Source organism: Gossypium raimondii, chromosome 12 (assembly GCF_025698545.1).
Source record: "Gossypium raimondii isolate GPD5lz chromosome 12, ASM2569854v1, whole genome shotgun sequence".
Lineage (NCBI taxonomy): Eukaryota > Viridiplantae > Streptophyta > Magnoliopsida > Malvales > Malvaceae > Gossypium > Gossypium raimondii.
In genome coordinates this window covers 41,166,418-41,167,773 of record NC_068576.1, presented here as the reverse complement: position 1 = coordinate 41,167,773, position 1,356 = coordinate 41,166,418, and the positions used below count along the sequence as shown (strand labels likewise).

At 36.7% G+C, this 1,356-nt stretch overlaps 1 protein-coding gene across 1 annotated transcript; it reads left to right on the top strand.

The window, feature by feature from the left end:
* The first annotated feature begins 707 nt into the window (after positions 1-707).
* LOC105764170 (calcium-binding protein KRP1) lies at positions 708-1,356 on the top strand. Its single transcript, XM_012582684.2, has one exon. It carries the CDS (start codon positions 898-900, stop codon positions 1,261-1,263), a length of 366 nt encoding a protein of 121 aa, XP_012438138.1. The 5' UTR covers positions 708-897; the 3' UTR covers positions 1,264-1,356.

Genomic DNA, 1,356 nt, shown 5'->3' with positions numbered 1-1,356 from the left:
AAACCAAACTTTTCAAGAATACTTCTCAAAAGTACTTTTCCACCGCAGATTTCAAAAACAATTCTTTGTGTATCCGCCCAAACTTATCAACGAAGCCTCAGAACTCATCAAAGTCAAACCAAAGTGCTAAGAGAGTTTCCTGAAAGAAGGATCCAACGTAGTTGCACTCACATATCAAAACAACCTTTGACCTAAATTACAATAATTGCCCCTTCATACAAATTAATTGGTTCAAATCTACACTAAGTCCCTCTACTCTTCTTACATTTCTAATTTAGTCTACTTACTTTTTATTTCAAGAAATTTAGTCCTCTACTTTTTGAATTTAAAAATGAAATCTCATTGTTATTTTTTGTTATATTTCAAAATATCACACCAATAAATATAACAAAAAAAGTTTACAAGGTTAACAATTAGACTTAAATTCTGACTTTGAAAAATAGAAAGACTAAAATCTAGGAATAAAAGTATAAGACTAAATTACAAATTTATAAAAAAAGTTTAGGGACTTATAGCACATTTTATCCAAATTAATTCCCCTGTTGGATTCTATCTCAATTCTCAGGTCAAAAGCAGACACAAAAGCATTAAAAAAATCCAAAAATCACAAGACAACTTCTCCGAAACAGAGGCTGTTTCAGCTCTGCTCGTGCAAGAATCAAAGCCGACCGCAATAAAGTCGTGTTCCTTTGCTGTCATACATTGGTAAAACATATCCCCATCCTCTTTCCGGGAAAAACCTTCTCCTCCTTTTTCTATTTTTCAGATTCGTAATCGTGTGTGTATATATATATTGCTTTCTTAAAACAACCCAATGCGACTCAAAATACGAGAGTTATCTTTCACGAAATCATAGTGTGAATATCCAGCAAGATAGAAAATCCATCCAAGGATCTAATGGCAGGGATTGGTAAAACAGCTCCTGAATTCGAGGATTTATTGCCGGTGATGGCGGAGAAGCTGGGCGGAGAAGGGCTGATGAGGGAGCTGAGTAATGGGTTCAAGATGTTAATGGACAAGGACAAAGGGGTGATCACGGTGGAGAGCTTGAAGAGGAATGCCGCAATGCTGGGGTTGCAAGATTTGAGACACGACGAGCTTGTGAGCATGGTGAAAGAGGGTGATACCGACGGTGATGGAGCTCTGAATGAGATGGAATTTTGCGTATTGATGTTCAGATTAAGCCCTGGTTTGATGGAAGAGTCCCAGTTATTGCTGGAGGAAATTCTTCAAGACGACCTCAATTCTTCCGCTTTCTATTAGCATTTTTTGTTTTGTTTTGATTCTTCTCCTAGACGACTCATGGAATTGTTTACTATTCCCATTTATTGTCAAATAATACATTGCCTTGCCGTA

Excerpts from the sequence above, each read along its gene's own strand:
- LOC105764170 (XM_012582684.2), top strand. The coding sequence starts at position 898 with ATGGCAGGGATTGGTAAAACAGCTCCTGAATTCGAGGATTTATTGCCG.